The sequence below is a fragment of the Capricornis sumatraensis genome, chromosome 2 (genome assembly GCF_032405125.1).
Source record: "Capricornis sumatraensis isolate serow.1 chromosome 2, serow.2, whole genome shotgun sequence".
In the NCBI taxonomy this organism is placed as follows: domain Eukaryota; kingdom Metazoa; phylum Chordata; class Mammalia; order Artiodactyla; family Bovidae; genus Capricornis; species Capricornis sumatraensis.
In genome coordinates, this window is record NC_091070.1 from 47,959,935 (window position 1) to 47,986,763 (window position 26,829).

General features: G+C 39.0%; 1 protein-coding gene across 1 annotated transcript; it reads right to left on the bottom strand.

The window, feature by feature from the left end:
• Positions 1-4,718: 4,718 nt before the first annotated feature.
• Positions 4,719-26,120, bottom strand: PYGO1 (pygopus family PHD finger 1). Its single transcript, XM_068992519.1, has 3 exons — positions 26,072-26,120; positions 6,921-7,006; positions 4,719-5,843 (listed from the first exon to the last, which is right to left on the bottom strand). Exons 1-3 carry the CDS (start codon positions 26,118-26,120, stop codon positions 4,719-4,721), a joined length of 1,260 nt encoding a protein of 419 aa, XP_068848620.1.
• Between the last annotated feature and the right edge of the window lie 709 nt (positions 26,121-26,829).

Below are 26,829 nucleotides of genomic sequence, written 5' to 3' on the forward strand. Positions count from 1 at the left end.
CCTTATCCATTGGGTTTCATTAAGTTTTCAATGAAAACTTCCTTCCCTTTATTTGCCCTAGACCACTTGTCTTGGCAAATACTAATGCCGTCCCTAGTTCCTTTACTCCAGGGGTGCCTCTTCGCTCCCATCACTGTACCAAGAGTTGGAAAAATACAGATGCGACTTCTATACTACTTTATAGGATAAATGGAATACAGGAAATGGGGAAGTTACTGAAATTTGGAAATGAGAAGGAAACCTCTGATATCTGAAGCAGAGAAAAAGAAATAGTGAAAAGTCTCAAAGGAAACTGGGAAGTACTCTCAAGGTACCGATCTAATAAAAATACTGCTTTCTATGGTGCCTGAAATGTGGTCGTATTGCCTGAAATCTAAGATATTAAGATTCATTCTCCATAAAGTCTTTAAAAAAAGAGAAATTAAATCCCATGTTCTTCACTTTGTTCAAAACTTACTGGAAAACATTTTCCCCTTAAAAATCTAGCCAACCACAGCCAACAAAGAAGTGCGACTTCTGAGGAAAGATATGAAATTTTGAAGTACAGAACATCCAGGAAGGGAAAAGGCAGGTTGGTTCTAGAGCATTTCACTGGAGAATTTGAGATGGTAGGAGGGCAACTGGGAAACACTCACACCAAAGAACGTAACCTTCCTGGGTCCAATCAGGAAAAAGGTAAGACCTCTCCTTTCTCCTTCCTACATTGACTGGTTCTCCTAAAGGAGGAGCATTCAGCATGATACTATTGGCTAACTATATGATGGTTTAAATAAGCCTTTATGAGCTTCCCTAAGAATCTAGTCATAGAGAGTTCTAAATCACTATTTACAAATGAACTTTGGGAATCTGGATGCTATTAATTAGAAAGATCTTAAATAACAAAACACTCATGCATATGAAACCTCTATACACTGCAAAAAAGAAATCGAAAAACTCTCTCGAGCTCCCTTTAAAAATCATTGCATATATATATATATATATATTTACTATTAAATACAATTACTATAGCATGTTGAATAGTAAGTACTAGCACTCAGTTTGTTCAAGACAAACAAATTTGGAAGAGTATTCGAAGAAAACTCCTGATATTTTACCTGGATGATTAAAGTCAGCAGATATCAGGGTGACCTATTATTGCAGTTTTTTTCCTACCACTAGGAAGAGTTGGGAATCTAAACACATACACACACAAATTGGATTTCTTATATTGTGTTGATCTAAGAAGAATAAGCACTAATACAAGAAAATCTTCCGTTTTATGTACATAATCGTCTAGTTTGGATAACAAGAATCATAATAGCAGTACTCTAAAGTATTTCACACACAAGGAAAACACGGATCACAAATCTAATTCTAAGCAGTCTATCTGAAGAATAATTTCTTTTCCTTTTACAAGCTAAATTACTTCTGTATTAGAGTGTCCAGTAGCATCTAGAAGCAAGTGGTTCAAGAATTCTTTAGTGAAATGAACAAAGCAAGTTCTGAGAAAGGAACTGATGTTTTAAAACTTTCTATCAGTAACCTAGTCTTGTTGAGGGAGCCAGCTGCTGATAGCCAGGCTGAACTCTGGCAAAACTTGAGAATGGAGGAGAAACCCCAAGATTTCCTGCTCAACTGCACATATGTGTGTCCTTTCAGTGAAGGAAGAGGATTATGCTAAAAATGGTGTGATGTTACCAGAAGATTATGCAGTTCATTCCCTCTTTAAACATTTTGAAATTCAGGGCAACTCGTCACTTGCATTATGAAAGCCACATCAATTTGTGTAACAGTTTTCTTCAAGTCATATTAGGCAAATTAATATCTGGCCTTCTTAAAATTCATCACTTCCCTACCAAAAAGCCTCTAGAAAACTTCTGACAGTGTTATATAGAGACAAATGTAGAACTATTCAGAAAATTAATTCAAATAGATGAAAACATTAATCAGTTATGATTACAGTTTGCCTGTACTGCATTGCTGGAATCAACCATGGTTTTTTTCTCTTTTGGATATTTAACAGATTCTTATCTAAGTAAGTAAGGTGTTCTTAAGACCTAAACACAAGACAAATTCACTTGTTTGTAAAATTTTAAAAACAATTATTTGGAAATGGAAAATAAAAGTCACATTATAAATCAAGTATTTTTAGACTAATTTGAGAGAGGTTATTTCCTTTTCACAAAACAACTACCTAATAAAACTGTAAGCAACAGAGGGCTTTAGAAACTGCTTCTCACCAGTTTTAACAATGAGGACAGGGAGTACTACTGTGTTAACTCTTGAGGACACTGGAAGGTTCCACTAAGTATCTAACTATACTCAGTAATTTTTTTTTTATCACCATCTGATGCTAGAAATGGGTTTATAGCATGCAGTGCATTATATCTTAAAAAACAGCACTCACTGGATTTCAAAAACAACACAACTAGATCCTTAAGCATTTAGAAAATAACAAAAGCTACAATGTAAGCAAAATATGATCCTCAAGTATGCTACTGAACAATCAAATGTCAAGAGTCAGCCCAATGTACTGCATTTTAATCTGCTTCAAATGGTTAAATTTTCACACAAAGTACCACCTAGTATGAGAGTTTATATCATTTCATTTCCTAAAACTATAAAGATATTTATCTTACAGCTATCCTTAAAATATTTTGTACTCACCTCTAACTAGTCACAGGTAAATGGAAAAAACCTTATATTACCTTGTACCATATGAAATTGCTGTTTTTGTTGGTCACAATTAAAACACTATTTAAAAAAATAAGTTTTATTCAATCAAAATATGCATCATGAGCATTAATAATTTTCTTCTAATAGGATATTAAATATTTCATTTTTATAAAATTCATCATTTGCTATGTTGTATAAATTGTTCAAACCCTCCAATTACTGTTTCTCAATTGGAGAATATGTAGTTTCTTAGAAAAAACTCCAAATGATGAAAACTACACCAGTTCATTGGATAAAGTTCTGGTGACTATGCTGGAAACGACAGAATCGAATACTTCAATTAACTTTGCGTTAGTGGCTTGTAAAACGTGATTGATGCCAGTGCTGTCATGTAAAAGTTTCGGTTCGTGTTTACTAATCAAAGGGCATAGAATCAAAATTTTCAAGCGTAATTTAAGTTTCTTGGCAATATTGCTGCTGCTGTCATTTCACCAAGGTTTAAATGGTTGTCACTATCCCTTTTGCAGATCACCACACAGTCTTCAGATTTGGTCACAACAGTAATGATGGTTCAAGTTTGGGAGCTTTACCAACAGCCAACCATTGTGTAAATTGCTATCAACTGTCATATAGAATCCTTTTTTTGGGTCACAGGTTTTGATCCACTCCAAAAACAGGTTTCTGTTGTTTCAAATCTTAATGAGTGTACCTCCAACTGTCTCCATTCTTGATCTTCTCTCAAGAGAATACCTTTGTCTATTTTTACACTCTCCCCAGCCCCAGCAGAAACTTGTGTCTCCTGCAGGGCCTCAAATGATTGTAAGTAAGCTCTCACCTTGGCTCTTAATTGATCTTCACTTAAAATGGATTCTGAACTCCTGTGAGGCTCAGTCTTACATTCAGATCCCAAGAACAAGATTTTTCAAACCACCACTGAGTAGTTTTTCTGCCAGCAGAGCCCTGTAAGGCCAAATTCATTTTTTCTATGTCCCAGTTTGAAATGATATTAAGAAAAGTATTCACAATTCTTCTGAGAATACTGTATTATTTATTTCTCTGGAAAACAATAACAAAACAACTCAATAATCAAGGAAAACTGAAGAGTGAAGAGCATAATATTGTTATATTTCTAAACAGCACAACTAAAAACACCCTTTATGACAACTCTACTAATTGTAGTCAATTTTCAACTGATCTTACGTTAGCAATTTCATGTGGTACAATCCACAAGTTAATCAACAAATACGTATTGAACATCTACTATATGCTAACATCTGTCTTGTATCTGTACAAACAGACATCCTGGAAAGACTGACTTGATAATATGACAGTCACTAATTTCAGGAACACCAGTAAGGGAAGAATCTAGTGTCATACTCTACTATTTGTTAGAAGATCCATTAAAATGTATGCTTTCATGTTTTAGCTACATATATTCTTTCTGAGAACACATTACATGGATTCTCAAATATTCTTTGAACTAAATGTTTAATTTGATATTGCCGAAGTTCAGCAGTGAAATACACTTGACCCTTGAACAATGTAGGAGCTAGGGGTGCCAATCTCTTCACTGTCAAAAAACTGCATACAACTTTACAGCCAGCCCCCCAAAACTGTGTTTCCCTATCCTAGGGTTTAACCCACCAAGGATCATGTAGTACGACAGTATGTGTTTACTGGAAATCAGTGGATGTATGCAGTTCAAACTTGTGTTCAAGGGTCAACTGACACATTTTTCAATGACTGTAACTTTTAAAAAAGTAAAAACTTGCCTACGTTTGCTATACATTATCTTGAAGCTTCAAGAGGCTTTTATGTTTAACAACAACTAAAATTTATTTGTATAGTACTTTCTAATGCACCCCCATATACATTATTCTTACTTACGATAGCAAACAAGACAATACAAAATATGCACTAGCAATGGAGTATTAATAAAAACTAAAAGGTAAATAATCTTTTCATGTATGCATTTAAAAAATTATGTAAAACATTAAAATCCTGTGTCACTGACCCTCTGTAATACACAGAGGGCGGGGAAACACCGAAGTGAATGCCTGTTATTAGCCATCACTGCCCACTGCAGGTGGACCGAATGCTTCTCTAGTGCGCATTAACTGGACATCTTTGTCAGCCATACAGGTATCACAGCCCCATACTGCTGACGCTTCTGCTGTTAGGAGGCCATAAGCTGTTTCGGTCATTCCAGTGCAGATGCGATGAAACCATTTCTGACAAGAGGCTTCACATAAGATGGCATCCTGATCATCATTCACCTCATTTGTACAAATTCCACAAGGATACACTGGGTCAGAGGAAGAATGCCCGTGGCGGCTTGGGTGGAGAGCAGATTTATTGCTTTTCTCAGTGGTGCATGTATCTGTGGCACCTCTCGGCTGCCGTGGTTTACTCTGTGTCCCATTTGCATGGCTGTTGTTTGTAGCCTCAGTGCTACTCGAACGGCTATTCTCTTGACTGACGACATTGTTTCGATTCACATTTTTTAATTCAATGTTACTCTGATTCACTGTGTCATCCATATTTAAGTGAGGTGGATGAGCAGAGGAGTTTTGATTTGTGTTTTTGGTAGCTCCTTGACTAAAGTCTTGTTTTGGGGGTGGTGCTTTTGCTTGACCAAAAGTGTTTGGGGGAGGAATAAAAGAATGATTAGATTCTAACGGAGAACTAAAATTGGAATTACTTCCAGGGACAAAGTTAGATGCCAAGTCAGGGTTAGATACTTGGCTAGCATTCTGCGGAGGAATCTGATTGAAGTTTTCAGCAGGATTTTGTCTAAAATGTTGATTAGGCATGTTAACATTCTGAGTCAGTGCATTATTGTAAGATGGATTTCCAAAACTTGAATTATCATGTGGCCCAAAGTTAAAAGCATGAGGTCGATTAAAACCCATGCCCAAAGGATTCTGAGGAAATGGGTGTGGCTGATTCCTGAGTGAGTAAGGACCACAATATGGGGAAGACATTCTTGGAGGAACGTGAGGTGGCATTCTGAATGTGCTGTAGCCTCCAAAGCCAGGATAACCAGGGCCAAGGTACGGATTTGATGAAGGTAGTGGTTTATAGGAAATAGTATTGTAGTTGTCATCAAATGGATTAGCAGCCACTAGATGGTCAGAGTTTGGATTCGGTGGCGGAGCATACTCAGACAATGGAGGAAAAGAAGGCCCCTGAAATGAGAATGTAAAGTGAAATACATGTTTTTGATCAAAGATATCATAAATGTTAACATTTATGAACCCAGTTTTAGTTAAATTTCTTTTGAAATTTATGAAATTTTAATTTATGAAAATTTATGAAAATTTAATTCTTCACTTGACCTTTCAATTCCAAAAAATGTTTATATTTAATTATATTTAATGATAAAAATGTGTAGGTTTCTTTCATTTAGGAAAGGAAATATGGTATTTTTTTTTTAGCTCAAATCAATTATTTCAAACTCTAGATGTATTCAGTCTTCAAAAGAAGCTTCATTACCATAATTTTCATTTAATATGCCAGCCTACAACTATAATCTTTCACTTCAAATTTTAACTAAAAATACTTTTACACCTCCAAATAGCTATAAAGTTAAATAACAGTAAACAGGACCTAAATTTTTTTCCTGGCTAAACTTCAGGGAGTAGCTACTGAAGTAGTTCCAAAGCACTACGTTCTAGACCTTAGACTAGAAAAATTAACTGCCAGTTTTAGTCACACTCCAAGTTTAACAGTGTAGCCAATATGGAGAAAAGTAAAGTGTACACACTTCACACTCGCAGTCTTTATAACAAAAAGAGTGCTTCAAATTTATAGAGGATAAAACCAAGAAAGTCAGTATGTATAAATGTTTATTATGACCAAAGATTATAGACAAAAGATGCTTTTTGCTTCATGTTATGTACATACATACTGATTTATTATAATAGTTGAACATTACTCCAAGTTAAACTTGTGTCCACATATTTTTAAATCTTTTCATAAAACTACAGGCATCTATTCCTTTGAAGTTAGATTTAAGAATAAGCATTTTAATTTATTTGCCTACATTTCCTTCTTGCAGTATTCACTCTAGGCCAGCAGTCCAATAATAGCCATGAGTTGCAGAGTAAAAACTAAATAAGTGAATAAAAATACTATCACTGCAGAATTTACTACTAGGTTCAGAATGAGGATAGTAAACAGAATCCATGACCAAAGTTAAATTTACCTCATAGTGTGATCATATCAGTGAAGAAAAACTGTTAACAAAGAAAATGCCAATTTACCTGTGTATTTGCCTTGCGTTTTTTCTTATCTGGGCTTCCTAGTTGCACACCTGGTCCTCCTAACCCATCCAGTCCACTATCACCACCTAAAAATAAGTAAATACATCCAAATAATATTTCTATTTATAAGTGAAATTTTATATCTTTCATACCATTATAGCTACCTGTTAATATGTTTTCTATTTTTATTAGATAAAGTAGCATTAAGCTTTTATTATCTTTGTTCTTCAAAAAGCCTTTCCCATAATCTCAGCCAGAGTCACTCACTTCTACTCCCACAGCATTGTTTTTTTTTTTTTTTTCAGTGAAAAAGTAAGTCTCTATATTAAAACCTTCAGTCATCTGGTTTCCTATTCCTGAAGCAAACACTGTTGCTAGTTTCTCTCCATCTTGCCAAAGATAATCTAGATTAATTCTAGTGTATCTCTAGGGAGTACAAAAACGATGGCATGTTTAGTATGGAACAATGGTTTGTACCTTGCTTTCTTACTTGGAAATCATTCTATGCCATTACATATAGGACTGCTCCATTCTCTAACAACTGAGTAGTCTTTCATAGTATGATTATACCATAATTCATTAAACTAGTCTTCTCCCTACTGGTGGATTTCAATTGTTTCCAAACCTTTGCTGTTCTACAATGAAAATCCATGTATAAATGTCTTTACACTCATGTACAAGTCATTCCTAGAAGTAGAATTATGGCATCAAAGGTATATGCCTTTTAATTCTGAAAGGTATTGTCAAAATACAAAAATGAATGTGGGCATGATTTTCTCAATATGATCAATTAAAAGCAAAAGCTTGACTATGTTAAAAAGTAAGTTTATCAATGGAACTTTTTTCCATTAAAAACACGTATTTTTTATTATAGAGAATTCTGAACATATACAAAAGCAGACAGAATTATGTACACACATATGTAGCCATATAATACATATTTATAACATATTAATAAATAAATTCAGTGGGTTGACAGAAGAATATTGGAGACTTGCTCATACATGTAGATTCTAAGAAAGAAATACTTAAACTGAGACCTAAAAGATGACAAGAAATCTCTCATGTGAAGGGCAGAACAATAAGCCTATAGACAGAGAGAATAAATAAGGAGCACAAATGTGTCTCAGACATTTAAAAAAGGCCAGTGTGTTACATGACTCTGGAGAGTGCCTTCAGAAGAGGCTGAAGAGACAGGCAGGGATCAGATTATTTTAAAGTGTTATGGACTGATTGCTGTATCCTGCCACAATTCCTACACTGAAGCCCTAACCCTAGTTTGAGAGTATTTGGAGATGAGGGGTTTTGGAAGTAATTAGGGTCATACTAGGTCACAAGGTTTCTGGATAAACCTGTATGCAGGTCAGGAAGCAACAGTCAGAACTGGACATGGAACAACAGACTGGTTCCAAATAGGAAAAGGAGTACATCAAGGCTATATACTGTCACCCTGCTTGTTTAACTTATATGCAGAGTACATCATGAGAAACGCTAGGCTGGAAGAAGCACAAGCTGGAATCAAGATTGCCGGGAGAAATTTCAATAACCTCAGATATGCAGATAACACCATCCTTATGGCAGAAAGTGAAGAGGAACTCAAAAGCCTCTTGATGAAAGTGAAAGAGGAGAGTGAAAAAGTTGGCTTAAAGCTCAACATTCAGAAATCGAAGATCATGCATCTGGTCCCATCACTTCATGGCAAATAGATGGGGAAATAGTGGAAACAGTGTCAGACTTTATTTTTTTGGACTCCAAAATCACTGCAGATGGTGACTGCAGCCATGAAATTAAAAGACGCTTACTCCTTGGAAGAAAAGTTATGACCAACCTAGATGCATGTTGAAAAGCAGAGACATTACTTTGCCAACAAAGGTCCGTCTAGTCAAGGCTATGGTTTTTCCTGTGGTCATTTATGGATGTGAGAGTTGGACTGTGAAGAAGGCTGAGCGCCGAATAATTGATGCTTTTGAACTGTAGTCCTGGAGAAGACTCTTGAGAGTTCCTTGGACTGCAAGAAAATCCAACCAGTCCATTCTGAAGGAGATCAGCCCTGGGATTTCTTTGGAAGGAATGATGCTAAAGCTGAAGCTCCAGTACTTTGACCACCTCATGCAAAGAGTTGACTCATTGGAAAAGACTCTGATGCTGGGAGGGATTGGGGGCAGGAGGAGAAGGGGATGACAGAGGATGAGATGGCTGGATGGCATCACTGACTCGTTGGATGTGAGTCTGAGTGAACTCTGGGTGTTGGTGATGGACAGGAAGGCCTGGTATGCTGCGATTCATGGGGTCGCAAAGAGTCGGACACAACTGAGCAACTGAACTGAGGTCACAAGGGTGGGTCCCTTATAATGGGATTAGTGGTCTTAGAAGAAGAAAAAGTTATTGTCCTTGCTCTCTCTCTCTTCCTTCCCTTCCTTCATATCTCATGTATACACTGGGAAAGAGCACGTGAGGACACAACAGGAAGATGGGCATATACCTACAAGCCAGGAAGGAAGCTCTGACCAGGAACTGACAAGCTGGCTGGCACCTTAATCTTGGACTTCCTAGCACCAGACTATGAGAAAACAAATGTCTGTTGTTTAAGCCCACCAGTCTATGGCATCTTGTTATGGCAGCCCAAGCTGACTGAGATATAGAGCCTTGTAGTTTATGATAAGGAATCAGGATTATATTTGGAGAACAGTGAATGATCATTTATGAATTTCAAAGAGGAAAGTAACACAATTTGTGTTTTTAAAAAAAGATTACATTAGCATTTGTGCTGAGAATAAATTGGTGATGAGAATGGAGTCAGGAGCAGGGAGACCTGTAATGATATCTTTACAACAGTAGTTCAGGGAAAGAAACGGTACATGGCAATAAAGAGAAATCAGCATGCTGGCAATAGTCCCACATATAACAAAACGCAAAGCAGATTTCTGGTAAGGGCTGTTTAGGACAAGTTTAAATACTGTGAAGGTAAAATCTATGACAAACAATAACAAAATTTTAGTAAGGATTCTGGATGTTAAATTAATATTTAAACACCAAAAGCTTTCATATATAAAAACCACAACTAATTAGAAGATAAAGAAGAAGAAAAGTTTTCATTTTCAGGAACAGAACTAAACTAAAATAACTAGCAATAAATTTAAGAAATGTGCAAGACCAGTATGAATAAAAACTTTTTAAAAGCCCTGTTGAGGGACAAAGAGAAAGTCTTCTAATGAGCGGAAAGGTACTCCCTGTTCTGGCTAGCCATCTAGAACAAAATAACACTGTTTTTCTTTAGAGCACATATTATCCCAGATAGCCTGATTGTGCCCTCCTCAGAGACACCAGCACTGAGTCACTAGTCCCATCCTCTAACCCCATGGGCATTTACACCAGGCTAAGCAGCAGCCCTTTCTCAGAGACCGGAGTTTAAACTCCACAGGGTTCCTCTTGTGAGTGGACATATTTTTATAATTCCAACGTCTTTCCTATGTCCTACAGCCATGAGGACATGGGGAGCTTCTTCCCACAGTTGTTACCTCTGTAAAACCTTTAGTATTCCATTTTGCCAGTTTAATACCTGTTAGCAATACTTTATATCAAATTCTTTACATTAAAAATAATTGGTATGGTTTCTGCCTCCTGACTAGACCCTGAGTGATACACAGCTCAAACCCTACCAGCCAGAAACTATCATTACTCCTAAGTTAACATCAGTCCAGACTTTTAGCTTACTATCTACCTACCTACTTTCATTCCTATGTATAAACAGTGACAGTAATATTTTTACAAAAATGGGATATTTTTAAATAAAAGCATTGAATGTTAACTTATTCAAATTTAATAAGGAAAAAGAAACAAGTTAAAATGATGAATATGTTAAATGTTTCTTCATCAAAAGAGAATTCTCTAAGGCTTAAAACATCAATAAAAACAGTAAATAAAAAACATTAAAAACATGGTTTTTATTTTTTCTTTAAATAATGTTGACACTGCCTGCATTGAAAGTTGAGGACTGTATAAATTTTTACTTTTTCCTTTTTGTCCTGTAGGTTATGGTTTCTTCGTCTTCTGCATGCTGTTTTCTTCTCTATGTGCATTAGTTCATTAGTTTGCTATAGTATGTCTGAGTAATTATCATGCTTTCATTTTTACCTTGTAACTTTGCCCAGACCTTTTAAGTTCTGATTTAATGTATGTGACTTTGACTCCCTTTTATTTGTATCTAAGGTTGTTTGCCTGGCTTAGATGGTTTTTTTGGCTTAGGTGGTATGTATCTGATCATATGATGTTTTTCCTTTATATTATTTTAATGTTAAACCTAGCCTGACATTCCTAGAATAAACCCAGTATGAATGTTACATTTATTAGACTGGATATTCTCTTTAAAATGTTTGCCTATCTTAGTAAGGTTGTTAACCTATCATGTTTCCTTGAAACATCCAGGCTCTTAATTCTGAGGTTTTGTTAAGTGCATATCTACCTCTTTGTAGGGTGCAGTAACCCAGTCACATTAGAGTATTCCCTTGTGTTGTCTTATTCACCTTGTATCCCTGAAGACTTCTTTTCTCTCAGAGAGAGTCCTTTAAAAACAACAACAAACCTGTTTTACTCGTTTTCCCTCACTCAAAAAAATGAGACAATAAGAACACTCATTTAATTTGTTTTTCTCCAGACTTGGGGTTACTAGTGAGAATTCTCAAAATTTTGTAAATCACCAACAGCTCCCAAGAGGAAGGGTTGTTTTAGAAGCCTAAAACAGTGATCCAGATTTCAGCCTGTTCCAGATTTATGTTACTGGGCTGTACCACTTCCCTTGTTTGTTGCTGACATTTTTTGCCGTTTTTTTTTTGTTTTTTTCAACTGAAATTTCAGTTCATTTCACTTGAAATTTAAGGAGAGACTCTGTAGTTTTGTTCTAGCATCTTATCTTAGAGGTTTCTATCTAACTATATCTATGTTCCTTCACTTAATCTTCATAACAAACCTATGAGGACAATCATGCTCATTTTAAAAAAGAAACAAAGAGAAATGAAATTGTAAAGGTATGGGCCATACCTCTGGTAAAAAGCAGCTCTGAAATCTGAAACTAGGATTTGTTTTCTTTTGCTTTTAGGTGTGCAATTCAATGGGTTTTTGTTTTGTTTTTAGCTTATTCACTACCACCAAGCAGTGTAACTATCACCACTATTTAATTCCAGAACACTATCATAATCCCAAAAAGAAACCGCATACCTGTTAGCCATATAATATGTGGCTCTGTGTTTGGCTTCTTTCACTTAGCATAATATTTTCAAGGTTCAGCATGTTATTTTACGTATTACTATTGCATTCTTTTCTATGGCTGAACAACGTTTCACATTATTTTTATCCAGTCATCAGTTGGTGAACATCTGGGTTGTTTCTATTTTGGATGCATTTATGTACATGTTTTTTAATGAAAGTGTATTTTCAATTCTCTTGGGTATACACCTAGGAGTGCAGTTGCTGAGTCATGATATCTCTATGTTTAACATTTTGAGGAAACACGAAGCAGTTTTCTACAGTGGCTGCATCATTTTACATTCCCCACCTCTAAAGTCTGAGGGTTCTAACTTCTTCATATCCCCCCCAAGATTTATCCTGTTTTTTCAATAGTGACTTTAGTGAGTGTGAAGTGGTATCTCCTTGTGCTTTTAATTTGCATTTCCAAAATTACTAATGATGTTGACTACCCTTTCGTGTATTTATTGATCTTCTTTGCAGAAATGATTATTCAAGTTCTTTGCCTATTTTTTCACTTAGATTGTTTTTTCTGTTATGTTTTAAGAATTCTTTACATATATATTAAGAATACTAGAATCTTATCAGATGTAAAACATATAAGATTTTAATTTTGGTGAAGTCCAACTTATTTATTTTTGCTTTGTTGCTTAAGTAAAACTAAGTTTATTTAATTTCTAAGATGTAAGTTTGCCTTCCAGAAATCTTATACATATAATGTCTTCCTCAATGGCCCACAAAAGGCCATATACTGTTATGCAACAGTATATACTAACATACTGAACAGAGAAATGTGTTGTTCTTAAATCTGAATACCTAGAAATTCTGTGGAAAAGAATTAGCAGTGGGCCTGAGTTCAAATAAAAAAGTGACTATATAAAGAAACAAAGGGGCCAAACATCAAAGCCCTGTCTTTCCTAATGTTTGTTATGGGTACTTCATTATAACAAAAGTGTAAATAGAAAAAGGTAATGCTTAATAATAAAAGTTCATTAACACACCCAAAAAAGATGTCCTTTTCACTATAGGGGACTGGAATGCAAAAGTAAGAAGTCAAGAAACAACTGGAGTAACAGGCAAGTTTGGCCTTGGAGTACAGAATGAAGCAGGGCAAAGGAAATAAGAGTTTTGCCAAGAGAACGCACTGGTCATAGCAAACACCCTCTTCCAACAGCACAAGAGAAGACTCTATACGTGGACATCAACAGATGGTCAACACCAAAATCAGATTGATTATACCCTTTGCAGCCAAAGATGGAGAAGCTCTATACAGTCAGTAAAAACAAGATGAGAGGTGACTGTGGCTCAGATCATGAACTCCTTATTGCCAAATTCAGACTTAAATTGAAGGAAGTAGGGAAAACCACTAGACCATTCAGGTATGACCTAATTCAAATCCCTTATGATTAGACAGTGGAAGTGACAAATATATTCAAGGGACTAGATCTGATAGACAAGAGTGCCTGATGAACTATGAACGGAGGTTCGTGACATTGTACAGGAGGCAGTGATCAAGACCATCTCCAAGAAAAAGAAATGCAAAAAGACAAAATGGTTGTCTAAGGAGGCCTTATAAATAGTTGTGAAAAGAAGTGAAAAGCAAAGGAGAAAAATGAAAGATATATCCATTTGAATGCAGAGTTCCAAAGAATAGCAAGGAGAGATAAGAAAGCCTTCCTCAGTGATCAGTGCAAAGAAATAGAGGAAAACAATAGAATGGGAAATACTAGAGATCTCTTCAAGAAAATTAGAGATACCAAGGGAATATTTCATGCAAAGATGGGCTCAATAAAGGATAGAAATGGTACGGACCTAACAGAAGCAGAAGATATTAGGATAAGGTGGCAAGAATACACAGAAGAACTGCACAAAAAAGACCTTCATGACCCAGATAATCACAATGGTGTGATCACTCATCTAGAGCCAGACATCCTGGAATGTGAAGTAGAGTGGCCCTTAGGAAGCATCACTGCGAACAAAGCTAGTGGAGGTGATGGAATTCCAGTTGAGCTATTTCAACTTCTAAAAGATGATGCTGTGAAAGTGCTGCACTCAATATGCCAGCAAATTTGGAAAATGCAGCAGTGGCCACAGGACTGGAAAAGGTCAGTCTTCATTCCAATCCCAAAGAAAGGCAATGCCAAAGAATGCTCAAACTACCACACAATTGTACTCATCTCACACGCTAACAAACTAAGCTCAAAATTCTCCAAGCCAGGCTCCAATAGTATGTGAACCGTGAACTTCCAGATGCTCAAGATGGTTTTAGAAAAGGCAAAGGAACCAGAGATCAAATTGCCAACATCCATTGGATCATCAAAAAATCAACAGAGTTCCAGAAAAACATCTACTTCTGCTTTGTTAACTATGCCAAAGCCTTTGACTGTGTGGATCACCACAATCTGTGAAAAATTCTTAAAGAGATGGGAATACCAGACCACCTGACTTGCCTCTTGAGAAATCTGTATGTAGATCAAGAACCAACAGTTAGAACCGGACATGGAACAACAGACTGGTTCCAAATAGGAAAAGGAGTACATCAAGGCTGTATATTGTCACCCTGCTTCTTTAACTTATATGCAGAGTACATCATGAGAAACGCTGGGCTGGATGAAGCACAAGCTGGAATCAAGATTGCCGGGAGAAATATCAATAACCTCAGATATGCAGATGACACCATCCTTATGGCAGAAAGTAAAGAAGAACTAAAGAGCCTCTTGATGAAAGTGAAAGAGAACTGTGAAAAAGTTGGCTTAAAACTCAGCATTCAGAAAACGAAGATTATGGCATCTGGTCCCATCACTTCATGGCAAATAGATGAGGAAACAGCGGAGACAGTGGCAAACTTTATTTTTTTGGGCTCCAAATTCACTGCAGATGGTGACTGCAGCCATGAAATTAAAAGACGCTTACTCCTTGGAAGGAAAGTTATGACCAGTCTGGACACCATATTAAAAAGCACAGACATTACTTTGCCAACAAAGGTCCATCTAGTCAAAGCTATGGTTTTTCCTGTGGTCATGTATGGATGTGAGAGTTGGACTGTGAAGAAAGCTGAGCACTGAAGAATTGATGCTTTTGAACTGTGGTGTTGAAGAAGACTTGAGAGTCCCTTGGACAGCTAGGAAATCCAATCAGTCCATCCTAAAGGAAATCAGTCCTGAATATTTATTGGAAGGACTGACGCTGAAGCTGAAACTCCAATACTTTGGCCACCCAATGCGAAGAACTGACTCATTTGAAAAGACCCTGATGCTGGGAAAGATTTATGGCGGGAGGAGAAGGGGACGACAGAGGATGAGCTGGTTGGATGGCATCACTGACTCGATGGACATGACTTTAGTAAACTCTGGGAGTTAGTGATGGACAGGGAGGCCTGGGTCCTACAGTCCATGGGGTTGCAAAGAGTCAGACACAACTGACCGACTGAACTGAACTGAACTGATTAATACATTAGTCTCTTCTAGTACATATAAATTACGTTTTTCCACAGCATTATTAAGACTACTGAATAGCTGTAACTTTTTCTATTAAAATACTGTAATTTAAAGATGAACAAAATGTACTCTATCATCTCTGTTCACTTTCTAAAAGTTTAATAATAATTTCTATATTTACTATAAGGCAAAACTCTGACATTTGGAATCATTTAAATAAATTCCATATTTTCAAGTAATCTGTGAACAAAGCCATCTAAAATTCTTTTTTGAAAACTGAATTTTATAGTATTACTTTTTTATTTAAGAGTCTAATATTTTCCTCCATAAAACAATCCTTCAAGTTCCCACTGGTCTCTGTTGCCCCACTGATTATTCATCTAAAAAGTTAATGATGCCATTTCCAATGGCTTGATTCTTGGCCTTACCTAGGTCCCTCCCATCACTGCTTGTAATAATGCTGGTTCTGTCACCTCCATGATGTAGTAAGTCACGTTAAATCAGATTAATGCTCACTGGGGCTAATTAGAATACAAGCTACCAAGAATTTCTGTAATTATTACTCCTTAGAAATGAAGTTGCAAGGCCAAAATCCATAAGAAGGGAAAGTAGGGGTTATAGAGGTAGTTATTTAGGTTATCTTAATAACTTGATGCCAAAGCTTCTCTGTATCTGCTCTACACTCTGCAAGGGAAACCATGACCATTTCAGCCAGAAGTTGAGAGCTGTAGGGCACGGAACCAAGAAAAGGGGAACTTCCAAAGCTTGTTGTAACAATGGCTACTCTGATCCTTTTGTTAATTCTTGAACTTCTTAATCTCATCTCTTCACTCCTACCTGCCCACTGCCCTCTGAATGCACAAGGGGCAAAGAAGTTGGAAGGAGTTATGTCCACAATAGAGAAAGAAACCCCTCTCATCCTAAGAAAGTAAAGGAATTTAATCTATATATTATCATCCTTCATTATGTCAATCAATCTCAATTAAGCAAAATAAACTTTTACCTTTTATGTAGATCTGGAAGCTTATTTATCTTCTTATCATCTTAGGGGAGTTTCCAATCTATTACATGAAGCTATTTTTTCCCATCTAAAGACTCTACAAATTAATGATTTTTATATGAAACTCACTTATAAGGATAAAATCATTTATTTGTGTGTGTTAGTCACTCAGCTGTATCTGACTCTTTGCAACCCCATGGACTATACCCTGACAGACTCCTCCAACTGCGGGATTTTCCAGACAAGAATACTGGATTGTGTTGTCATTTCTTTAACCAGGGGTCTTCCTGACCCAAGGACTAAACCCAGGTCTCCTGCATTGCAGGCAGACACTTTACCATCTGAGCCACCAGGCAAGCCAAAGTGAAAGTGAAGGTCGCTCAGTCGTGCCTGACTCTGCAACCCCCATGGACTACACAGTCCACGGAATTCTCCAGGCCAGAATGTGGGGTGGGTAGCCGTTCCCTTCTTCAGGGGACTGTCCCAACCCAGAGATCAAACCCAGGTCTTCAGTACCACAGGTGGATTCTTTACCATCTGAGCCACCAGGGAAGTATTTGTAAGCACTTTTTATTTCTTAAAGAGAGTATTTTTTCATTTTTTAAAGAGTGGATTATTTACTTTAGGCCTCTTATGGTTTTTTCTTGGTCTAGGTACAACGTCTTTATTCTTTAGGTTTAAGACTCAATCTATTTTGGCACCAAGTCTTTAAAGGGAGTGAGGACATTATTCTTGTACACTAGATGTTAGTGTGCCTCATATATTTTAAATTTCCTTTTATTAAACTCATTTTATTCACAATTATGGCTTGGTATGTGATAGTAACTGTTCTAGTAGGTAATGTGACTACATTATTTTAAAACATTTTTGTTGTTCAGTCGTTCAGTTGTGTCCAACTCTTTGTGATCCTATGGACTGCAGCATGCCAGGCTTCCCTGTCCTTCACTATCTCCCAGAGCTTGCTCACAGTCTTGTCCATTGAGTCGATGATGCCATCCAACCATCTCATCCTCTGTCACCCCCTTCTTCTCTTGCCCTCAACTTTCCCAGCATAAAGGTCTTTTCCAATGAGTCGGCTCTTTGCATCAGGTGGCCAAAGTATTAGCGCTTCAGCATCAGTCCTTCCAATGAATATTCTAATATTTTTCTTTAAACAGACTTCCTTCAGCATTATTCCAAGTGTGTATTTTAATATGTGAATGTATTAGAATAAGTATGTATTCTAGACCGATTTGACTCAAACCAGGTTTCGTCCTCCGAAATACTTAGGTTGAAATCCTAATCTCAGTGTGATGGTATTAGGAGGTGGGGTCTTTGACAGGTGATTAGGTCAAGTGGGCTTTGTCTGCCCCTATGAAACAGACCTAGGAGAGTTTCCCCACCCCTTTCCATATTTGGACAGAGTAGGAAGACTTGTCTATGAACCACGAAGTGGGTCTTCACCAGACACCAAGTCTGCTGGCTCCTTGCTTTCAGATTTTCTAGCTGTCAGAATTGTTAAGAGATAGGATTTCCCTGGTGGTCCAGTGTTTAAGAATCTGCCTGCCAAAGCTGGGTACACGAGTTTGATCCCTGATCTGGGAAGAATCCACATGACTGCAGGGCAACTAAGCATATGCACCACAACTACTGAGCCTGTGCGGGGTGACTACTAAAGTCTGCGTGCCCTACAGCCCGTACTCTGCAACAACAGAAGCCAGTGCAGTGAGAAGCACGCACACTGCAACTAGAGCAGCCCCTGTACGCCACAACTAGAGAAAAGCTTGTGCACAGAAACAAAGATCCACCACAGCCAAAAATAAATAAGTAAATAAAAGATTTTTAGAAAAGAATTGTAAGAAATATAATATCTGTGGTTTCCAAACCACCCAGTCTATGGTATTCTGTTACAGCAGCCCAAACAGACTGAAACAGTACCTAATACACTGCCTGGCACAGAGCAGATCCTCAACTGCTAGTCCTCATTTTGTTTCCCTTTAGACTAAACTTTATCACTAGCGTACTTCACTTCAGTTTCTACAGCATTTAACATCCTATCAAAATATCTAATGACCAGCAGTGACAACACAATCACCGGACACTCAAATATCGGTTTTTCGTAACAGCACAGAAATCTAGCATATACTGTCAGCTGGATGTGGGCTTCTTAGCTAAACAGCTTTATCGTCACCTGAAACATACTTTTATAATATTAGTCTCTACCATGGAATGGAAACATTGTGAATACGTGAATATAGTGTTACATGAATTCCATCAAGCATTTGGCAAAATGGCTTTATATGACTGAAATGAAAAACACATTATTTCCTTTTCAAATCCAAGGCAGAAAGTGTCCACTATATGATGCCTCAAATCTATATCAATCTGGGCATGTAATAAATATTAAATTAAGAAAGCCCTCAACCTCAGTCATTTCAGTTCAGTTCAGTTCAGTCGCTCAGTTGTGTCCGCCTCTTTGCGACCCCATGAATCACAGCACGCCAGGCCTCCCTGTCCATCACCAACTCCCGGAGTTCACTCAGACTCACGTCCATCGAGTCAGTGATGCCATCCAGCCATCTCATCCTCTGTCATCCCCTTCTCCTCCTGCCCCCAATCCCTCCCAGCATCAGAGTCTTTTCCAATGAGTCAACTGTTCGCATGAGGTGGCCAAAGTACTGGAGTTTCAGCTTTAGCATCATTCCTTCCAAAGAAATCCCAGGGCTGATCTCCTTCAGAACGGACTGGTTGGATCTCCTTGCAGTCCAAGGGACTCTCAAGAGTCTTCTCCAACACCACAGTTCAAAAGCATCAATTCTTCGGCGCTCAGCTTTTGTCACAGTCCAACTCTCACATCCATACATGACTACTGGAAAAACCATAGCCTTGACTAGACAGACCTTAGTTGGCAAAGTAACGTCTCTGCTTTTGAATATACTATCTAGGTTGGTCATAACTTTTCTTCCAAGGAGTAAGCGTCTTTTAATTTCATGGGCTGTAATCACCATCTGCAGTGATTTTGGAGCCCCAAAAATAAAGTCTGACACTGTTTCCACTGTTTCCCCATCTACTTCCCATGAAGTCATGGGACCAGATGCCATGATCTTCGTTTTCTGAATGTTGAGCTTTAACACTCTCCTCTTTCACTTTCATCAAGAGGCTTTTTAGTTCCTCTTCGCTTTCTGCCATAAGGGTGGTGTCATCTGCATATCTGAAGTTATTGATATTTCTCCTGGCAATCTTGATTCCAGCTTGTGTTTCTTCCAGTCCAGTGTTTCTCATGATGTACTCTGCATATAAGTTAAAGAAGCAGGGTGAAAATATACAGCCTTGACGTACTCCTTTTCCTATTTGGAACCAGTCTGTTGTTCCATGTCCAGTTCTAACTGTTGCTTCTTGGCCTGCATACAGATTTCTCAAGAGGCAGGTCAGGTGGTCTGGTATTCCCATCTCTTTCAGAATTTTCCATTTAAGTTTTTAAATATTTGTGGTTCCTGTGCCAGCTGTTCCCAAACTAACAATCTTTGCATTACTTTGGTGCATGAAAGTTTAAGGCTGCTCACAAAAGTAAAGCTTAGAAGGGTGGGTAGATGGTGTCCAAGTGGAAAGCTGACTCTATACAATAACACCTCTAATAATGGGAAGTCTCAATGAAGCTGATGCTTTGAGGATGGATATTGTACCAAAGTTAGGAAAAAGAGGACATGCCTAGCAGAAGAAACAGAATGTGCAAAGAAAAATGTAAAGGCAAGAGAGCTCATGACATCTAGAGAGGAAATGTGAATATTTCAGAAATGGAGCATGGGAGACAAGGATGAACATTTCATGAATATGAAGGACGGAGGACTGGGTCAAATAAGAATATAGGAATGTTGGATTGGGTCAACATAAGAAGGCTGGATTTTCATCAGAAATGCAATGGGAAACCAATGAAGAATTTTACAAAAAAGAGTAATGTGACTAAACTGTGTGGCTAGGATTTGTGCCCCAGAATTTACATTCTAGCTTTGCCACTTACTAGCTGGGTAGACTTGAATATGGGCTTCCCAGGTGGCGCTAGTGGTAAAGTTCCTGCCAATGCAGGAGACACTAGAGGCACAGGAGAAAACTGTTTGGTGAGTACTTAATGAATGGTAGTTATTACCAGCAGTAAGTAGCAACGTGGAAAATGGGTTAAAAAAGACAAAATGGGTCACTGAAACCAGTGACAGGGTTAATGTAATAATCAGAGATAAGCAAAATCTGAACTAAAGTAGCAGCTGTGGAAAGACTAGGAGATGACGGGTACAAAGCCTACTAAAGAGACAGAATACCTAGGACTCGGACAGTGCTGAGTTGCAGTGGGGGATGGGTTTGGGTTACTAAATAAATGATATTTATCAAGTTAGGGAATATGGGAGAAAGAGCATGCTGAAGGTCTCACAGACACATTTCATTCCATTTGTTAACAACAAAATCCATTTATCACTTCCTCATAAATTTATTCTTTTATATATCTGTGACACCATTCTCTTCTGTTTTTCTCCTCTATCTCTCTGGCTACTCCTTGGCACTCTGTTTTTCAGCGCCCTCTTTTCCCTCTTATCTCCTAAACATTAATGTTCCCAAAGTTGCTTTTCTCAATGCTTTTTTCTTCAAACTTTTCACTCTCTTGGGTAAGCTCATCTACTCCCAAGACATCAAATTAATATTCACATGTTTACTGATAACTTCCAGATCTCTATTTCTGGCTCAGACCACCCACCTCAGTTCCAAACCATGTATATCCACTGCATACTCTGCAACATCCCACAGGGACACTCATTCAATGCGCTGAAAACCAAACTTGCTTTCCTGACACTCTGCCTAGTCCTTACTTCTGCTAATTAAAAAATAAAACAACAATCCCCCTCAAAATCCTGTCCTTTAGATTTTCTCTCACCGGTTCTTTCCCTCAGTTCTATGACTATGTAAATTATGCTTATTCTTCTATCTTAATCCAAATCTTCCATACACTCCTCTTATCAAGATGGTCTGTATTTTTTTTTAGTACCGTCTATTTTGTATGCGTCTGTGACATTTCTGTGTTATTATGCCACTCTAAAATACATCCTCACCTCTCCAATGTCATTTCAACTCTGGTTAAAAGCTTTTCACCTGAGGGTGTACAGTCTTTTAAAAGCAGATAGCTACTTAGTCACTTTTGCCTCATGACTAGTGAAATTTCTACTAAAGAACTATCATTTATTCATAGTCTAGATGGAATTATCTTGATACTATATAGTGTTCAGCACAGTTCTGACATGAGTCATATGTCAGCTGTCTTAATTTTTCCACACAAAATCAGTAATAAATCAGACAGAATTGTATTTGAAACAATAAATGTGACATTTATGTAAAAAAAAAAGCATTTCATCTGAAATGAATGCTTCAACTTCCTTCTTCATCTCTAAATTTGCTTTTCTTCTTCATTTTCTCTTTAATTCTCTAAGACTAACTCTTCATTCGCATCCTTGATGCTATTCCTTCTCTCATATGCAGAAACTTTATTTATGAGGATAGGAGCCTTGTCTGTTTCATGCCCAGCTTCTACAACAGCGAGTACCTAGCACACAGTAGATAATTTTTTTTAATGTACTGAATGCTTTATTAATGAATTATGCTCTTTTTCTGTTGCTTTTTCAGTTTCTGCCCTCTTCCTCTAAATCAGGTCCTTCTGTTGGTCTACTAACATGTCTATCATTTCTTAAGGGAGAAAAAGTAAACAAAGAGAACCCATACAAACTTTGTCTTGACTCTTTCCAATCTATTGGCTATGTATTTCCTTCTGCTACCAAGCTGCTTTTAAATCACATCTTCACCACTTAATATTCAGTACTTTGAAATGTGGTTTTCTCCCCAAAAGTGCCCTCTCAAAATCATCACTAAGTTCCTAGACCACCTTCTCACCCCTTATCCTCCTTGCTGCTCTTTCTACAACATTTAAAACAAAGGAACACCCACTGCTTCTTAAAAGTTTCCTCCAGGAGGCCTTCCTTGACTCCCTTAAAGAGGGGTTATATGTTTATTTTTTCATAGATGACCACAGCACTTATCACGCTGTCTGTAAATGATTACTTTTCCGTATCCCAGACTACACTAAAAGTTAGTGAAGAGAAGCATTATGTCTTCTTACCAATGTATTCCCATTATCTACCCAATAAATCTTTGTTGAATAAATGAACAAGTATTGTCATCAGATCAACACCTAAGAGTGCTAAGAATACTGGATAACAGGATTGTTGGTTAAAATAAGGATGATGGTAACATTTTAAGGGAAAAGGGCAAGTAAAAATTGGTGGGAGGGGCTATGGACAATCTGAAAGCAACATAAAGACATGAATGAGTTCCTTCATGTATTCATTCATTCATTCATTTAGTATCTCCTGTGAGCAAAGCAGTTAAGGAAGAAATAGAAAAATAATCAAGATATTGCACATATCCTCATGGATCTGTCTTTCAATCATGGGCTGAGGGTTTGGGAGCTGGTAAGAACTGGTAGGAAATATGAAAAAGATATTTTGCCACTAAATATGAACTCTGAATCTAATATTAAAATATCAGGGCAAGTTTGGAAAACTACCAGTCTACTTCCTCTGGTCCACTTACCTATCATAACCTAGGTCTAACAACAGCAGTTCTCAAACTTTTGTGTACATAAGGACCACCAGGAGAGTTTGTTAAGTATGCAGAGAGATCTCTCAGAAATCCTAATTCTGTGGGTCCAGGAAGCTACATTTTTTATAAGCATCCTAAGGGATCATGGTGCTTTAGGCCTACAGAGTATACTATTAGAAAGTCCTTAAGTCATTCATGTTGTCCTAATTTTGCCATATCTGAGTTACACCTATAATATTATTTTCTAATAATTCTTCTAAATGTAAATATATATATAGGCCTCTCTACAGACATATGTAGAGATATCTGTATAGACAGAGATATCTATCTATATCTATACATATATCTCTGTCTATACATATGCAGATATCTAGAGAGATCTATCTACCTATATGTGTCTGTCTATCTATCATCTGTATCTTAGCCTTATCCTCAGCAAGAGGTTTGATGACTTACTTTTTTTATACATATGAAATACACAACCATTAAAAAGTCTGTCTATGTATATCAATGGATGGAGAAGCAGTTTGAGAAGCACTGTTCAAGAGATTATGTTCTGCAAACACCACATTCTTATAAGCAGTCAGATGATATAAATTATAACCAAAAGCTTCAGGGCAGTGAAGTTAAGCAGAACTGTGCTTCAGAAGAGCTCGTGTAGATATACTGGTACCTTTTATGAATTATAAAATAATTTTAGAATCCTTTAAAAATTAATGTTCTAATTAGTACAAAACGACTTATTATAAAAACTCCTCTTCATATTGGCTTTTTATTTTAAAAAGTGCTTTGTCTTATATTCTGGTACTTAACTCTCACAGTATTCTTGAGCTGACACCTGAGTGAATTCCCAACATCTAAGTTAAAACCAGCAGTTGTGACAAAGCAAAGATAGATCTGTGCTCTTGACCCACAGTGAAATACCCATCAATTTTATTTAAAATTACATTTGATTAAGACTGACAATTGAATTCAAAGGTATAAACTTGATAACGATTTCTTTTCCTTCAAGCCCAAAGTAATTTACAATAATGGGCAAAACAATATGGTACACATACCAAAGAGATAACTATTTCAGAAAGTCTACTCCTTAAAGGCTTTGGCAACTCATAACCACAAAGAGAAAAGAAAAGTTGAAATAGAAAATCTTCACCAAGAGAAAGACTGTGCTGATGTTAAGCCTGTAAAAACAATATTCTGCTCTAAATTATGTTTTTGCTTAAATGATTAAGAAAATCAATCTCTATCTAAACTCAAGTGATGTTATTTGGATTCCACATTGTCACTGTGTCTCAAGCCAGTTCTACAGATTTAATCTCTAGTCACAAGAAACAAAAACACAGATGAATGGCTGCGGTCCTCCGTCTCTACATCACTGAAATCAACTGGAAATTTACCTTACTACAGATTTATAAAGCACTTTATCTTGTTTGGATGAAAGGTTTATTACAATAGCCTCCTAACCAGCCTCCCTTGTTAGCCCTTGTTCTCTACAGTCTGTTCTCCACACAGCGCAAGTAAAAACCTAAGTCACATCAGTCACTTTCCTAGACAAAACCATTCAGCACCTATCTCAGAATGAAAGCCAAAGTAAAATCTTTCAATGGCTCACAAGACCCCCAGTACACACTCACCCTATCCTTCTGCTCAGCTCACACTACTGTCCCTTTGCTCACTCCATGCCACTTACAAGAGTTTCTATGCAGCTGCTTGAGCACGCTAGGCAAATTCCAGACCCAGGGCCTTTGCACTTGCTGTTCCTCTTGCCAATACTGCTATTCCCACACCTATGCATAGAGCTCTGCTCTACCACTTCCTCTGGATCTTTGCCAAACTTCATCTCCATACATACTTTCTAACCACTCTCCCTGCTTTGATCTTTTCCATAGCACTTACCATTTGACATTCTATACCTTTGATTTGTTCATCATTTGTTTACCCCACGAGTTTGAGTTCCTGGTGGGTGAAGATGGTCTTTCTGCTTTGTTCACAGTGGTATCCCAGTGTCAAAAACAGTGCCGAGCAGAGAGTAGATGTTCAATAAATATTTGCTTAATGAGCTGTACGACTTCAACTTTAGGACTTTCAACCTTAACCTTACTGAACGCTAGAAATAAAGAGCTGGAGGACACTCCCCAAATTTCGAGCCGGCATTTGATGTCTGAACTTATAGGCAGTATCTTTTGTCTGGCACACGTTCCCTCTGATATTTCTTAGTAAGGCAGCAGGGAAATTCCTAACTCGTGTGCGAGGAAGAAGCCAGCCGACCGACCGTGTGTAAAACTGATTTGGGGCGACTTGCTTCTTATCCATAAGCCAATAGAGGAAAGCGTTTTGAATGAATATAGTTTCTCCTCTCCTAAGGAAAATAAGCTGTATGTTTGTTGCCTTTCGGAAGGTGGGAAGGGGGACCGGGAGAGACGCGAAGGCCTGGCACACCTTCTGCAAGAGCGTCAACTCCAGTGCGGTCCAACTTACTTTTTTGTGGGGGGTAGGCATCGTTCGTGGTCTCTGCCGGGGGTGTTTTCTTTCTCACCCTCTGAGCTGCCTATTGTGCTGTGTCTGGCCAACGAGGTAAGGTGGGCGAGAAGCGGGGTATGAAGGGATGCGGAGTGCGGCTTCAACTGCCTCCTAACACAAAGTCGGGGCGGCCAGGGCCCGGCGCGGGGTTCCCGGGGGCGGGCGAGCGCCGGGGCCGCGCGCCTTCGACCGCAGCCCGGGCCCCGGGGCGCAGGCGGGACGCGGGCTGCGCGGAGTTAGGCCCGGACAGAGCCCCGTGGCCTCCCGGCGGCCGGGCACGCGGCCCCCGCGCGCCCCGCTCACCCCGCTTCCCTCAACCCGGCGCCCTTCTCGGTTACCTCGAACTCTCTTCAGCGAAATGGGATCCTTCTCCTGTTCTGCTGACATTACAGACCGCAAAGCATGACTCCCCCCCAGGCCGCGGGAATTCGGTCTCTTTGATGCTGCGGCGGCGGCTCCTCCTCCTGCTCGCGGGGCCGCTGCGGCTGCGAGGCGAGCCTCAGAGCTGAGGCGCGGCCGAGGGCGGCAGGGACGCGGGGCGAGTTTGCAAAGTTTGGGAGGAGGACGAGGCCTCCGGGCGGCCGGGCGGCGTGCGGGGTCCGGCCGGGCTCAGCGGCGGCGGCGGGAGCGCGGCCTCGGGGCGGCCCCCCGCCCGGGGCCGGCGTGTGCGGAGGACGAGTGCGCCGCCGCCGCCGCCTCCTCCCACTCCTTCTTCGCCGCCGCCGCCGCCTCAGGAGCCGCTGACAGGGGAGGCGGGAGGCGGGCGGCCGGGCCCAGGCGGCGCACTCACAGCGCCCTCTGAGGAGGAGGTCTGCGCTCTCGCCGCTCCCGAGTCGCAGACACAAAAGCTCCCAGCCTGGAGCCGCCTGCAAAACCCGCTCTGGGGCGGGCGAGGGACGTGGCGCGGCCCCGCGGCTTCCCCGCCCCGAGCTCCCCAGCCCCGCGCGGGGACGGACTTCGGGGGGGGGGCGGGGGCCGCTGCCTGGTCCCGCGGCGCCTCCCGCCGCCGCCTAGCGCTCCGCCTCGGCCCAGCCCCCACGGCCCGCGCGCGCCTCTCGCTCCGCGCGGGGCTAGCGGGCCCGCGGCCCTGGCTGTC

Bases quoted from the DNA above. Each gene is read 5' to 3' on its own strand.
- PYGO1 (XM_068992519.1), bottom strand. From the start codon at position 26,120: ATGTCAGCAGAACAGGAGAAGGATCCCATTTCGCTGAAGAGAGTTCGA. The intron at 7,007-26,071 runs GTAACCGAGAAG...ACTTATTTTTAG, and splicing joins TTCGCTGAAGAGAGTTCGAG to GTGGTGATAGTGGACTGGAT. The intron at 5,844-6,920 runs GTAAATTGGCAT...TTCTCATTTCAG, and splicing joins AACGCAAGGCAAATACACAG to GGGCCTTCTTTTCCTCCATT.